Consider the following 14491-nt stretch of genomic DNA (forward strand, 5'->3'; position numbering starts at 1 on the left):
AACATGCTGCATAAACATGTAAATTAAATAGTATGATAATAAAAAAGGATTCCTTGCTCGAATGTGTTGGAGAAGCACAAGGAATTAGTTCCTTTTCTGCAGGATTTCTCAGGACCTTGAACTACTAATATAGTCAGAAAACTCAAAGAGGGGGGCACCTGGGTGGCTCAGTCGGTTGAGCATCTGCCGTCAGCTCGGGTCATAATCTCAGGGCCCTGGGATTGAGTAACACATCAGGCTTCTTGCTCAGCGGGCCTGCTTCTCTCCCTCTCCCTCTGCCTCTGCCTAGCCATCCCCGTCCCCTCTTGTGCTCGCATTCTCTGACAAATCAATAAAATCTTTTAAAAAGAAAAATTTTTTAAAGAATACTCAAAGAGGAAAAAATTATACAGCATCTCCAAAACTTATTTTGCACTCCCCTCTCACAGTCTAGAAGAATAGACTAAGAGCTATACCACTGTGTGACAGAATGGCAAAGTTCAAGGAGAGGCGTTTAAATCCAAACAGATATTCACCAGGAGGTGAGATTATCTGCACAAACAGAAGTCCCACATTACAACTTCACCTTTATTTAAGAGAAACAAGGCGCCTCGGTGGCTTAGTTGATTAAGCATCTGCCTTCAGCTAGGGGCATGACCCCAGGGTCCTGGGATTGAGTGCCACATCCAGGCTCCCCACAGGGAGTCTGCTTCTCCTTTGGCCCCTCCTCCCACACGTTCTCTCACTCTCAAATAAATAAATAACATTTTTTAAAAAAATAAACATGAGAATCAAGGCTGAACTCATTACCTTTTGGTGGTCATCTCTATAGGACTCCTGCTGTACCATTTCCAAAAGGTTCAGAGCCAACTGCTGCCTCGAGGGACCTTCTTCATCCACGGACATACAGTCTTCCAAGGCAGTAGAAGACAGTATCTGCAGAAGCGGCATCACTAGCACCAAGGCTGACCTTGGGATTTTCTGACCCTCGGCAACAGAGAGGAGCTTCAAAGCTATTCATGAAAACAACAATTTGCATTTAAAAAATTACTACCCCAAACAAAATGCTATTTTGTTCAAGAGAGATATGCAAAAAGTTTTCTCACCCCTTTACAACTGGGTCAGACACACAACTGAGACAATGGGTCTTACCCTTTTAGAAAGGAACATAAAAATTATTGTCTAAAACAAGCTGTTAATGTATGTTCCTGGTAACTTTAGGATAATCATAGAGAAAATACATACCAAAGAGTATAAACCAACTCTTTAAGTAAATGTGACTTTCTTTAAAATACAGCTCAGCTGGGGCACCTGAGTTAGCATCTGACTCTCGGTTTCGGCCCAGGTCATGATTTCAGGGTCCCGAGACCAGGCCCCACATGAGGCTCCATGCTCAGTGCAGAGTCCACTGGAGATTCTCTCCCTCTCCCTCAGTTCTTCCCCTTCTTCCCCTCCCCCACACACACTTGGATGCTCTCTCCCTTCCCCTCAAATCAATCAATCAATCAATATCTTTAAAGATAAAAAAATACAATTCAACTTTTGTCCTTTTATTGCCAGGTCTTTCCACTGCCCTCAACAGAGCCAAGAGACCAGAGTTCCTGATCCGTGGATTTTAAGACCAATGTGCATGCTTCCCTTACAAACCCATGTGAGAATTATATTGAGATGCATTGGTAAAGGGAGGCAAAACAGAGAAGTCCTTCACTGTAATTGCTAAAAAGTGAATCAGGAATAGTCTCAGAGTCCATAACTGGTAACAATCAAACCCATTTTCATAAATGATCTTTTTTTAACATGGACACTCAACTTATACATCAGAAATACACACAGAAAAAAAAATACACACAGAAATGTGTGATGACTTAGTCACATATATAATCTACCCTAGACCATTAACAAAATGAGATAAAGCAGAAATATAATTTTCACAATTATTAGATGAGCCCTACTTTACCAAAAGATGTCATTCATAGGCTTCCAAGCTAGATTATCGATCAATCAATCTCCCCACAACAACAAAAAAAGTCTAGTCTATAAGCCTTAAGTCATGTCAGTGATTTGCCAATATTTTCTTCTCATCATCTGGCAGTCAAACCTGAACATGGTAACAAACACCTGTTATTCTAACACTGCTAATTGACCTTCCCTGCTTAAATATTAGTCTTTTTTAATTAAGTTTTAAAAATATGGAATGCTTCACGAATGTGCAAGTATCTTTGCACAGGGGGCATGCAAATCTTTTCTGTACCATTCCAATTAAAATATTAATTTTAATCCATAATTGTCCCTGAGAGACTATGAAAATCCATCATCTCTAATAAAACAGGACATGTATACATTTCTATCTTCTGTATTATAAATCTTCCAGGCATTTTTATAAATTGCTATTTACAATCAAGGCTAGTGTTAATAATTAAGAAGCAAAACACTGTATTAATGCTGTGGATTTGTCAAGTTTGAAATCATCAATATCTTCTTGGTTATCCTATTTGAACACTCTTTTCCAGTATGCTAAACAGCCCATCTTCCCTCCTCTTCAACGTAACATACTGGATAATGGAAATGCTCTGTCACTAGATTATAGTGCTGGTTGCTCAACTCTGTAAATTCATTTTTTTAAAAAGCCACTTTATATTGTACACTTAAAAATGGTAAACTTTGTGGTAAATAAACTATACCTCAATAAAGCTGTTAAAAAAGAAAACAAAACTACAGCTGTCAGTGGATGGAACTGGAAGATATTATGCTGAGCGAAATAAGTCAATCAGAGAAAAACAAGTATCATGTGATCTCCCCCATGTGTGGAATTTAAAAAACAAAACACAGGATCATAAGGAAGGGAGGAAAAAATAAAACAAGATGAAATCAGAGAGGGAGAGAAAACCATAACTGACTCTTAATCTCGGGAAACAAACTGAGGTTTGCTCAAGGGGAGGAAGTGGGATGGATGGTGGATGGTGCGGCTGGGGGATGGACACTGGGGAGGGCATGTGATGCAATGAGCACTGGGTATTATACAAGACTGATGAATCTACTGACTTCTCCCTCTGAAACCAATCATACATTATAGGTTAATAAATTTAATTTAAATTTTAAAATGGAAGAGGAAAACAACAACAACAACAACTATGGCTGTCCGAAGTACCAGCCCTGGCAAATTATACCTCTGGGAAGATGCCATGCGCTCCGCTCGCAGAACACCACCATCAACAAAAAAGGCAAAAGCGCTTCAGAAAGAGCCTCAGGAGGAGGGCACAAATGAGACAAGGTCAACAGACAAAAAAGAGCGCAGGATGCCAAGGGCCCCCTTCATGTGCTACAGCGGTTCTCAAGATAGACTGGAAGTGGAAAAGGAATTCACCTCAAAATCACGATGAATTAAAATGCCCACAATGGGGCGCCTGGGTGGCTCAGTGGGTTAAGCCGCTGCCTTCGGCTCAGGTCATGATCTCAGGGTCCTGGGATCGAGTCCCGCATCGGGCTCTCTGCTCAGCAGGGAGCCTGCTTCCCCTCTCTCTCTCTGCCTGCCTCTCCATCTACTTGTGATTTCTATCTGTCAAATAAATAAAATAAAATCTTAAAAAAAAAAAAAATGCCCACAATGACCTACACAATCAGTATCTACCTCTTTACACACTTCAAAATGAGAGTGGGGATGATCGACAGATCATGGCACCATGCAATATAATTTGGACAGGTTCTCCATTACTACATAGATGTTACCCCAAGTAAAGAGACGCAACACTAGCATAAACGCTGCATTTTAAAGGTGTGACTTGGCTGCCAATCGGCCAGACATATCAACCTGGTTTTTTACCATATTCTTTTTTTTTTTTTTTAAAGATTTTATTTATTTATTTGACAGAGAGAAATCACAAGTAGACGGAGAGGCAGGCAGAGAGAGAGGGAAGCAGGCTCCCTGCCGAGCAGAGAGCCCGATGCGGGACTCGATCCCAGGACCCTGAGATCATGACCTGAGCCGAAGGCAGCGGCTTAACCCACTGAGCCACCCAGGCGCCCCTTACCATATTCTTAAATAGAGTATTTTTACCCCCCTCCTTTAGTCCCATTCCTCACTGGTAGGACAGCTGAGATACTTGGTAAATTATGGTGTATGTGTGGAGCCGCTGCATAAAACACCTTGTGGGATATGAAAAACAAAGTTCTATTTCAGAATAATTAACCAGGAAAATTTCTAGAATGAAAACTCAAAGTATACAGGACTTTCTAGCATAGCATAACACATAGCTCGAGGGACTCCCCCCAACACTTACGTTATATGTACATTTTACTCTTGTGAGGATATTTTTATTTACCTAAACTTAGGATTGGCTTCTGCTGACTTGCTGGTGTCTGCAGCAGTAAGAAAGCTATTCCAACTGTGACCGGTTCAACAGGAAAATCCTAAAAGAAAAACAAGAAAGGAGTTGAAGAAGTTCCCAGAGCCATGTTTTGTTTTGTTTAAGATTTTATTTATCAGAGAGAGAGGGGGAGAGAGCGAGCACAGGCAGACAGAATGGCAGAGGCAGAGGGAGAAGCAGGCTCCCTGCTGAGCAACGAGCCCGATGTGGGACTTGATCCCAGGATGCTGGTATCATGACCTGAGCCGAAGGCAGCTGCTTAACCAACTGAGTCACCCAGGCGTCCCGAGCCATGGCTTTTTAATAGCATGTATCCAAGAAGAGTATATTTAACATGAAAGATCATCAACCTATTGTACAAAGCTATTTACAGTAAGCCAGCTCTACTACGGGAAGGATGGGGACTCCACAGCAATCACACATAAATTCAAAACATTATCGTATCTGGTTGAAGAGCAGAGGCTATCCACCAAATTAACTTGAAGAGAAAAATGCCTGGGCACCTGGGTGGCTCAGTTGGTTAAGCGTCTGTCTTTGACTCAGGTCATGATCCCAGGGTCCTGGGACTGAGCCCCGCATCGGGCTCGCTGCTCTGTGGGGAGTCTGCTTCCCCCCTAACCCTCCCCCCACTCGTTCTCTCTTTCCTTCTCTCTCTCAAATAAATAAAATCTTGAAAAACGAATTAAAAAGAGACAATGCCTTAACACAACAAACAGACCTATACATCTTCAAAAACAGTCTTTCAAATCACTGAAAAACTACCTGAAATACTAAAAGAATACTTCATTTTTTAAAAGTAGGTCAACTGTTTAATTACCTAATCCAGGCATGATTCATCTATATAACTTACATAAAGAACTACACTTAACGATCTTAATAAATAATGCTATTTTGGGGTGCCTTGGTGGCTCAATTACACATCCCACTCTTGGTTTAGACTCAGATTATGATCTCCAGGCAGGGAGATCGAGCCCCATGTTGGGCTCCACCTCAGTGGGGAGTCTTCTTTCCCTCTCTCTCTGCCACTCTCCACCTCCTCAACCTGCTCAAGTGTGCCTTCTCTCTCTCTGAAGTAAATAAATCTTTAAAAAATAAATTCTGTTATTTTAATAAAGGAAACAGTAATACCGAGGGAGGCAGAGATTATTCTTAAATCACAGTAATCTATTAAACATATTTAAATGTAGGAAATCAATAATCATAAAAACTGAAAATCATTATTTTTCACCAAGTATATCAATCACATAGAAAGCAAAATGGAGGGCACCGGGGTGACTCAGTCGTTAAGCATCTGCCTTCAGCCCACTGGGATCGAGTCCCACATCAGGCTCCCTGCTCAGTGGAAAGCCTGCTTTTTCCTCTCCCACTGCCCTGCTTGTGTTCCCCCCCACTCTCTAATAAATAAAATCTTTTTTAAAAAGAACAAACTGAATGTGAACATTAAGTTCTTGTATCTCTTGCAATTTACTTATTAGATGTTATTTGAGCCTTCTAAATAAAGAAAATATTAACACATTCTGTAAGTAAAGAAGAAAGGTCCAGCACACTTCACTAAAATTACTTCATTCTGAAATTTTAGAGATGCTATTGCAGAGCGGAAATAATATGAATCAGAGGATGGGCAAGGAGAAAAAAAAACCATAAATGTGTGGTAGAACCACATGTTAAGAAAACACTTGGAGAAAACTAACTAATCTGACATACTCAGAAGTTATAATCTTGGAGGGCTATTAACTCTGGCACAAATAGATATATAATAAATATATATAGATCTTCATCTCAGTTTCACCATTTAAAAAGTGAAAATAAGGGCGCCTGGGTGGCTCAGTGGGTTAAAGCCGCTGCCTTCGGCTCAGGTCATGATCTCAGGGTCCTGGGATAGAGCCCCACATCCGGCTCTCTGCTCAGCAGGGAGCCTGCGTCCCTCTCTCTCTCTCTCTCTCTGCCTGCCTCTCTGTCTACTTGTGATCTCTGTCTGTCAAATAAACAAATTTAAAAAAATCTTTAAAAAAAAAAGTGAAAATAAACTGCAAACTCTTCCCAAGTGCATGTTTATGGACTTTTAAAAACCAGCAAAATAAGAAAATTAAGGGGCACCTGGGTGGTTCAGTCATTAAACGTCTGCCTTCGGCTCAGGTCATGATCCCAGGGTCCTAGGATAGAGCCCCACATTGGGCTCCCTGCTCAGTGGGGAGGCTGCTTCAACCCTCCTACTTCCCCTGCTTGTTCCTTCTCTCACTGTCTCTCTCTCTCTCTGTCCAATAAAGAAATTAGATCTTAAAAAAGAAGAAGAAGAAGATTAAATTGTTTTAATGGATTATTTTTTCATTTGTGTCTTTGGGCCTATACCCCCTCACTGCTTTGAAATATAGTTGAGAACAAAGCAATGGCTATCTATTTGAGGACAATGTATTTTTTAAAAAGAAGACACTTATTGTATATACCATCACACCATTCTTTGTCGTGATCTTTTCCTCAATTGCATTTCATATTCTGCATATCCATTTAAAAAAAGAGAAGAAAAACCAGCAAAATCATTTAAATTTCAAATTTCCTGGCTACCAAGAAGATGAGAGACAAATTAAAGGATGACTTGATACTAAGGCTACACTGGAAAGCTTTTTTCACAAAAGCTATCACCGCAAAGGCCACAAAGTAGTACTTTGTGTCTCTGACATGGACTAGAAACATGCTAAGTGGATGGAACTTTTTTAAAAGAGAGAGAGTTGCCCGGGTGGGGGGGGGGGTGCAGGACTGAGTGCTGCTGCCCCTCGGAACAATTTGTTACTTAAACTGTAACCCCTGGAGGATTTTACTAGTTACCAAGCACATTTAGATATGGCCTTAAGAAATACATATACTGACAACAGGTCTTTGGGGAGAAGGACGATAAACGACCGTGAAGCTGGGCAGCTGGGGATGCCCGGCCGCCGAGGGCGGAACGCCACCTGCTTCAGGGAAGCCGAGCACCGGGGAACGCCCGGTCAGCTCAGGGTGGAAAGAAAACCGCCTGCTTCCCTTATCCGCTGTCCGCTCCTTTCTCTTCTCAGAAGTGCCCGTTGTTAGTTAGATGAGTCCTTTGAATGTGCTTATTTAATTATAAACTTTATCCTCCTTCTTGCTTGTCTGCAAGACAGGATTAACGTTTGACCTTCATCAATCCTTCTATTGGCTATTGTTTCTATCCAATAAAAGTGAGACTGTGGAGTTGCTGGAGGCAGCAGTCCTTTTCGACTGTTGTCCCCTGCTCCCAATCTTTTGCCGCTGACTTGTTTGTGCCTAATTCTTCTCTCGTCACCAACTGGAAGCAGCAACAGAGGGAGACCAGCAGACTCCATGTTCAACACAGAGCCTGACACAAGGCTCAATCTCAGGACCTTAATATAATGAATGAGCCAAAATTAAGATTCAGATGCTTAACTGACTGAGCCCTTACGTGGATGGAACTTAAAGATGGGAAGGCCCAAGTAAAAATGGCATTCTCCAAGAAGTGGGAGACTTCAGAGTAGAAGGTGAAAGGAAATGAGCTGGAGAGCAAGGCACCAAGACGAAGGAATAGTGGGGGATTACACCAGGTAAGCTTAAATTGCTTACAGTTCTAAGAAATTTATTGTTTGATTGATCTTTAATGGAGACCAAATAACTTCATGAGGTCTCTTAACAGAAGACTGTATTAAACATCTCATATGCCACTTGAGATCCTATACATATTGCTACTACAACTCATGCTTTCTGAACCAGACTAGTGAAAGGTCCACAGGACAGGACAGTTAAAGCCCCACAGGCTGAGGCTTGACAAAATGACAAGGGAAGCCCATGGATAAATGCTTCCCTCCTTTATCTGGATCCTTCTGGGACATATTTCATAACACTTCTCAGAAGATTCTGTGCGATCAAGCAATTGGTTGTTCCTAGCACTGGGCAACATAGAGATACTTGTATTCTCTCTCTCCCATTTCCAGTATTTCAGGGTCTTGGCCCTTTCCCACTTGCTTCCTGGCATCAGCCTTGCAAATAAACTCCTGCTGCATACACCTTGGCTTTTACGGAAATATGGATTCTGCTCTCGACATTAAGGAAACTCAGGAACGACTTTTGGAGGAACCCAGGCTAATTCAGAGCCTATCTGGAGCAAGGAAAGAAAACACAAAAGAGGAGGAAATGTTTTTACACTGGGCCACAGAAGTCACAGGACTTTTAATAGCAGTGGACCTTAGAGTCCACACTTTCTGTCCTCAATTCAAATGAAATCCTGTCACTGGGCATCACCAATGAAGAAGGCACTAAGTACACACACACACACACACACACACACACACACACACGATGAAGAAAGGTGAGTGGAACTGAGTCAGCTGATGGCGAAGTGTTCTAGAATTCAGGTTCCTGGCCTTCTCAAAATTGGGCTGTTTAGCTCTTGCTTCACTCTGACAGCTACCCAGTCTCCTCACCATCAATATCATTTTTGCCTAATTTTGCTCTTGAGAGTAATGGAAAGGACCTTAGGTTATGATCATTCAAATAGTGCTACAAATAACCAAGACTAAATCCACGGCAACTAATATACCATAAGGAATGCATCCATTTTCAGAACACAATGAAACATCTCTGATAGAAGAACATAAAAATAACAAAGGGGAAAAGTTAATGTAACACTTGAACTGCATATCCAGCTAATAAACTCAGTGATATAGGAACGATACAGCCTTAGCCTAGGTAATATGAATGTCTTTTTTTTTAATTTTTTTTTTAATTTGAGGGTAAGAAATGGAGCAGGGGGAGGGGCAGACTCCCTGCTGAGCAGGGAGCCCCACTTGGGGCTCGATCTGGGACTCTGGGATCATGATGATCTGAGCCGAAGGCAGATGCTTAACCAACTGAGCCACCTAGGTGCCCTATTAATAAGAATGTCTTATTCTACTTTATTTTGTTTCAGATTACAGTGTACATAGCCCTAAAGGATATAGGTGTACAAATTAGTTTTCCTAGACTTTTTCTTTCTTTCTTTTTTTTTTTTGGTTTAACCTCAGAAACACTGGGCCAGAGTTGGGGGTAGAAAATTACAAAACACAAGTATTTTAACAGTTCTATTCATATTTACTTCCTTCTAAAATTGTTAAATATTGAACAAAAGGAGGACACTATAAAAATGATTTTCACAGGCATCACTATTGTTTTAAATTAAAATACAGTGTAATTCCACAGGCCAATAATCCTAATGACACACACGCAAAAATCAACAAAGTATTAGCAAACCAAGTTCAATCACACATTGAAAGGATCACGTATCATAATCAAGTGAGATTTCCTCTAGGAATGCAAGGATGGTTCAACAACTGCAAATTAACATGATACAACATCTTCACAGAATGAAAAAAAATCATATGATCCCCTCAATAGATGCAGAAAAGCATTTGATAAAACTCAACACTCATTTATGTTAAGAATTGTCAACCAAGTGGGTAGGAAGTGAACATACTTCAACATTCTAAAGAACATATATGAGAAACCCACACCTAAAATCATATTCATTGGTGAAAGCTGAAAGCTTTTCCTCTAAAATCAGTAATAAGATAAGTATGTCCACTCTCACTACTTTTATTCAACTTGATAGAGGAAATCCTAGCCACAGCAATTAGGCAAGAAAAAGAGATAAAACACATCCAAATTAGAAAGAAAGGGAGAAAACTGTCACTATTTGCTGATGACATATATTATATGGAAAACCCTAAAACTTTAGGGTTACTATTAGGGTCACTATTAGAATAAATGAAAGTTTCAGGATATAAAAATCAACATACAGAAATCTGTTGTTTCTATACACTAATAAACTATCAGAAAGAGAAAATTTAAAAAGAATATCCCATTTACAATTGTATCCCCCCCCCAAAAAAAAAAAAGAAAGGAAAAACAAGCACAGGAATAAATTTAACCAAAGAGGGGGAAGAACTACACTGTGAAAACAATAAGACACTGATGAAAGAAAGTGACGAAGATACAAATAAATGGGAAGATATTCCATGCTCATGGGCTATAAGAATCGCTGTTAAAATGTCCCTAACACCCAGAACAACCTAAAGAGTCAGTGCAATCCCTATCAAAATACCAACTGAATTTTTCACAGAACTAGAATAATCCTACGGAACCACAAAAGACCTCAAATAGCCAAGGTAATCGTGAGAAAGTAGAACAAAGCTGGAGGAAGTAGCACACTTCCAGATTCCAAATTATACTCAAAGCTACAGTGTTCAAAACAGTATGATGCTGGGGCACCTGAGTGGCTCAGTCGATTAAGGGTCTGCCTTCAGCTCAGGTCATGAGCCCAGAGTCCTGGGATCAAGCCCCGCACCAGGCTCCCTGCTCAGCGGAGAGCCTGCCTCTCCCTCTCCCTCTACTATTCCCCTGCTTGTGTACTCTTTTTTCTCTCTTTCTCTGTCAAATAAAATAAGCGAAATCTTAAAACAAAACAAAGAACAGTATGGTACTGACACAAAGACAGACACACAGACCAAAACAGAACAGAGCTCAGAAATAAACCCACATGTATATGGACAATAAATCTTCGATGAAAAAGGAAAGAATATACCATGGGGAAAGGATAGCCCCTCAAAAAATGGTGTTGGGAAAACTGGACAGCTATGCAGAAGACTGAAACTGGACCACACATAAAGATAAACTCAAAATGGATTAAGGCCTTACTATAAGACCTGAAACCATAAAATTCCTATAAGGAAACATGGGCAGTAAGCAACCTGATGCTGATCTTAGCAGGATCTTTTGAATGTCTCCTCAGACAAGGGCAACAAAAGCAAAGACAAACACATGAGACTATATCAGAATAAAAAGCTTTTGCACAGCCAAGGAAACCATTAACAAAATGAAAAAGCAACCTATGGAATGGAGAAGATGTTTGCTAGTGACATATCTGATGAGGAGTCAACATCCAAAATGGAAAAAGAACTATATTTTTTACAGGTTTTCTATATCTTATCTCTAAAATGTTACATATCATATACAACACATATTATGTATCTAATGAGTATGATTATATATAATAATTTTACATTAGAATAGGCATTGATATTTTATATATCAATGTTATTATTGTTATAATTATTATAATTATCTATCATGCTAGATACTAGAGCTAACAGATGTTATATAATAGAGCTAACAGATACATATTACTGCATAGTATGATATATAACATCAATATACCATTATATAATATATAACGTAGTATTACCTATAAAGTCCCAGCAGATATAAAACAATACTGATCACAAGACTGACAAATAGGCAAATGACTTACCTGAGCTTCCTTGGCTCCCACTTCCCACTAAAATTTATATGTAGTTTCTGTTTCCTTCTACTCCTTTACTCTAATTTGGTTCCTACCACCATCCCTCCACTGACATGGCTTCCTCTAATGTAAACAAGAAACTTGTACTTATTGCACCCTAAGACTTCTTTCCATACCTTACTTTAAACACTCTCTCCATGAAAGTGTTGACCATTCCCCTTTTTGAGATATTCCTTCCCTTGATTTTCATGTCCTTGGTCCCTTCTGCTTATCATACAATCCTTCTGACCACACTTTCTCCTCGTTTTCAGCACACTCCAGCCCCTGGAGTTCCATAAAAACCCACGTAATGTAATCCCACGGGTGAAACTCCCACCCCAAAGAAGAGGTCTACAAATCTGTACCTTTAGCCTAAGCTTCTATCCTAAATTTTCAGACCACATATCCAATTACCCATGATCCTTACATACCTCAAACCAAGCATATCTAAAGCCAAATTTATCCTCTGCCCTCTAACCTCAGTTGGAGGTAACATCAGTTACCATTTCTCAAAGTGAAGGGCGCCATCCAGCTGCTCAAAAAAGACAGCTGAGACTTAGCCAAGGAACTTCTCCTTGTCCATCTACACAGCCACAAAGCCCTACTGATTTCATCTCCTCCCTCTCTCTTTTCCCACTCTCTTTTCCTCCCTCTTCTACTCTTGCCTACTCTCTTCCCCTAATTAGTCCCTTGCTATAAACTGAGGTGTGCCCCTGCCACACAAATACATATGTTGAAGTAACCATACCCAGTTACTCCTTACCTGAAGTAAGAATACCTAACTACCAAGCTGACTATATTGGGAGTATGGAAGTAATTAAAAAATTAAATGAGGTCATGTCTGGAAGTCTCTTGAAGTCACAGAAAGTGTCTTTTTATGTATGTATTCTATAGGGTCTGGCATATAATAGGTGTTCAAGAATTGGAGCACCTTAACTGGTGCTCCAAATGTAGTGATCGTTTTTATAACAGATGACAAAAGTAGTCATTAACAGTATGATCTAATGGTATTTGACCCAACACCTTTGATACCAATAAAGTTAAAAAAGCACACTCACCCTGCTACTGAAAGACCCAATTAAGAGAACTGATGTATTAAAATGTCATATTCTCAGGGCACCTGAGTGGCTCCGTAGGCTAAGCATCTGTCTTCAGCTCAGGTCATATCCCAGGGTCCCGGGATCCAGCCCCACATCGAACCTCCCTCTCCCTCTGCCACTCAACCTGCTTGTACTTGCTCGAGCTCTCGATCTCTTCCTGACAAATAAATAAAATAAAATGTTTTAAAAAGAGTGTGGTTTTATTGGTACTCTCCTTACCTCCTTCAAAAGTTCAACACTGTGCTCTAAAAGGTGAATTAAAGATGAGCATTCCCCAGTTATCGTTAGGCTGACTTCACAAAAACACAGCAGCTGCAGGGTCAGCTGGGTAAGCTGAATTTTCCAGAAAATGGGATGACGCAGTAAGCTTAAATATACTTCCTCAATAAACAGCATCACTTCTGTTGTCTGGATCAAATCTTTTACCTGTTTAAAAAAAAGTCATTATAGGATATTAAAATAATATACAAGGGGGGACGCCTGGATGGCTCAGTGGGTTAAAGCCTCTGCCTTCAGCTCAGGTCATGATCTCAGGGTCCTTGGATCAAGCCCCGAGCCAGGCTCTCTGCTCAGCGGGGAGCCTGCTTCCTCCTCTCTCTCTCTCTCTCTGCCTACTTGTGATCTCTGTCAAAAAAGAAAAGAAAAAAAGGTGGGGGAGCGCTCCTGGGTGGCTCAGGTCATGATCTCAGGGTCCTGGGATCGAGCCCCGCATAGGGCTCTCTGCTCAGCAGGAAGCATGCTCCCTCGCCCCCCCGCCTGCCTCTCTGCCTACTTGTGACCTCTCTCTCTGCCAAATAAATAAATAAAATCTTTTTTTAAAAATCTTAAAATAAAATAATATACAAAACAAAAGATAATTTTAAACTATCTAAGAAGTTTTGGCAATCTTTTCTAAACCTATAAAGACTTAAAGAGATGAAGACATTTACATAACTCAAAGAGAATTAAACCAGGTAAAAACGCTGCCTTATTTTTGCCACTAACCAAAATACAATTTGCTACTGTTTCTGTTACTGCTGGCTGACACAAATTGTTTTCGTTTATTTTTCTGATTTCTCTGAGTGAAGATTTTTCTATTTTAAGACAAACGACAAGACTGTGCCAACATGTTGAAGGAAATTAATCAAAGTTGGTTTTGAGCTCTCCAAATGAACTCTCCTTTCAATGATTCCAACACAGTTACCTGGAAGAAAAGGGTTGGCATGTTATTCTAATGTACTACTAAGCCCTTCATCTGGAAGATATTTGCTCAGACAACCTTAACTGAGAGCACCATTTCCACACTTGGCAGATGCAATGAAAGACCATATTCAAATGGTAGGGTGTCTTCTCCACAGGCTAATCATTAGATAGGAAGGACTTGGGTGCTCTTGAAAATCCCAATTCAATTCAAACCCAGCTGTTCCGATCAAAATTCTGGAGTTGGTATTAAGGATATGGTCCTGCTCACAGACACATTGGCATTTACCAGAGATTACAAACAATGAACCATCTGCTTCAATCAGAAGCCTTGTGTCTGTTAAATTTATCAAGAGGAAAGCCTACAGTTGACCAGCTGTACCTTTCACCAATCGTTACCACTATAATAACCCAAAAGGATTATAAGTTATACAAAAAGAAAAATTAATTCCTAGCAAATAAGAGGGAAAAAAGATATTAAAAGATCAAGGGAGAAGAGACAGAAAATGGTAATTTATAAAAAGATA

The 14491-nt window shown here is 40.2% G+C and overlaps 1 protein-coding gene and 1 non-coding gene across 2 annotated transcripts in view; both read right to left on the bottom strand.

Annotated features, from left to right (window-relative positions):
• The window catches only part of FOCAD (focadhesin), a 311074-nt gene that overhangs the window by 208421 nt on the left and 88162 nt on the right, over positions 1 to 14491 (bottom strand). The window contains exons 8-10 of the mRNA XM_044265592.1: positions 13005 to 13211; positions 4299 to 4386; positions 790 to 992 (exon numbers count right to left, since the gene is read on the bottom strand). Of these exons, the coding sequence (XP_044121527.1) occupies positions 790 to 992; positions 4299 to 4386; positions 13005 to 13211 (498 nt within the window). The remainder of the gene's footprint in view (positions 1 to 789; positions 993 to 4298; positions 4387 to 13004; positions 13212 to 14491) is intronic.
• On the bottom strand, positions 2163 to 2264 carry LOC122917893. The gene has a single exon (XR_006386514.1). It is a non-coding gene; the product is annotated as a U6 spliceosomal RNA (small nuclear RNA).

This window comes from Neovison vison, chromosome 9, assembly GCF_020171115.1.
Source record: "Neovison vison isolate M4711 chromosome 9, ASM_NN_V1, whole genome shotgun sequence".
NCBI lineage: Eukaryota > Metazoa > Chordata > Mammalia > Carnivora > Mustelidae > Neogale > Neogale vison.